Here is a 1636-nt window from a genome sequence, read left to right on the forward strand (position 1 = left end):
CATCCTCAGTTATCTGTTAATGTAGCGCTCTTTAGTCTTACACCATCAGAGAGTTACCCCAACACTGTCATACTCAGTTATCTGTTAATGTAGCGCTCTTTAGTCTTACACCATCAGAGAGTTACCCCAACACTGTCATACTCAGTTATCTGTTGATGTAGCGCTCTTTAGTCTTACACCATCAGAGAGTTACCCCAACACTGTCATACTCAGTTATCTGTTGATGTAGCGCTCTTTAGTCTTACACCATCAGAAAAAACCCTACAAACCCCGCCATATTCAGTTCCCTGTTGGTATAGCACTCTTCAGTATTACAACATTAGAAACTCACTCCAACACTATCATAATTAGTTACACGTTTATGTAGTGCTCTTAAGTTTTACACCATCAAATACTTTCATACTCATTTACTTGAGTTGGTCTAAAACTTTTCAGACTATCTCAATACACAACGATGACTACCATAGACATTAAGGTAGAACTCGAAGGGTACTACACAAACTGCAAAATATATATTAAAATAATTTCCCAGAACTTATATTTTCTAGTACATATTATTTATCAAAGATGGTACAAATCTTTTTTACCCATGTCATGAATTAGTGAAGAACCAGAAACGACCATTAAAAAGAAATAGCCAAACTGATGTTCAAGTTAGCCTATTTACTTGGATGTAACGTAATACACAGAGAGAGAACAATAATTAGGAATGTTTATTTTTTTGTTATTTTGTTTGGAATATGAGTTGTAGTTCTGGTTTCTAAGGCGCTGTTTTTACTAACAATGTGCACTTTGTCTCTAAGTGAAGATTGTTTATGAAGAGATATAATTTGTGTTGAGAAATTCTTATGTTTGAATTTAGTACTGCTACAAGTCTGGCATCACTGAAATTAAAAGCAAACAATAAATTGAAATGAAAATCTGAATTATTAGCTTTTTTTTCTCTATATTACGCACAGGACGTTAAAATACCTTTAATTTGAATACAAATTTGTGTATGTACATATATATATATATATGCATATTTATAAACTCATACACACACACACAGATACATTCTTATACAGAGATGTATTTATGTACATTAACTTAAAATTTCCAAATGATAAGTTTATCTGTTTTGTCTTGGAAGGTTCTTCCACTGAAAGGAATTCCAACTTTACCAGAATGGTTATGCAGTGATCGATCGCTGTGCCCTCTGGTTGTTCGATCCCATGGTAACTTAGAAGATTCTGAACTTTATGTTTACAAAGTACGATACGCTTTCTTATGTTCTGTGTCAGTTTACGGACTCAAAAAAATTAACAATTTTGTATCAACTTTATGTATATCTATCTGATATATGCATGACCAATGTTTCCTTGATCGAACTTTATATATATATTCTGTCATTATGAAGTTGGCATTGGAGATGTACTGCCAGGGTTAAATAACCAATAACTCTATCTAGATTATAGAGATAACTGCCAGGGTTAAATAACCAATAACTCTATCTAGATTATAGAGATAACTGCCAGGGTTAAATAACCAATAACTCTATCTAGATTATAGAGATAACTGCCAGGGTTAAATAACCAATAACTTTATCTAGATTATAGAGATAACTGCCAGGGTTAAATAACCAATAACTCTATCT

General features: G+C 32.8%; 1 protein-coding gene across 1 annotated transcript in view; it reads left to right on the plus strand.

The window, feature by feature from the left end:
* Window positions 1-1636, plus strand: part of LOC106463505 — a 41307-nt gene that overhangs the window by 30511 nt on the left and 9160 nt on the right. Inside the window, exon 6 of the mRNA XM_022391030.1 lies at window positions 1133-1252. Coding sequence (XP_022246738.1) covers window positions 1133-1252 — 120 coding nt within the window. The remainder of the gene's footprint in view (window positions 1-1132; window positions 1253-1636) is intronic.

This window comes from Limulus polyphemus, unplaced genomic scaffold (assembly GCF_000517525.1).
Source record: "Limulus polyphemus unplaced genomic scaffold, Limulus_polyphemus-2.1.2 Scaffold1427, whole genome shotgun sequence".
NCBI lineage: Eukaryota > Metazoa > Arthropoda > Merostomata > Xiphosura > Limulidae > Limulus > Limulus polyphemus.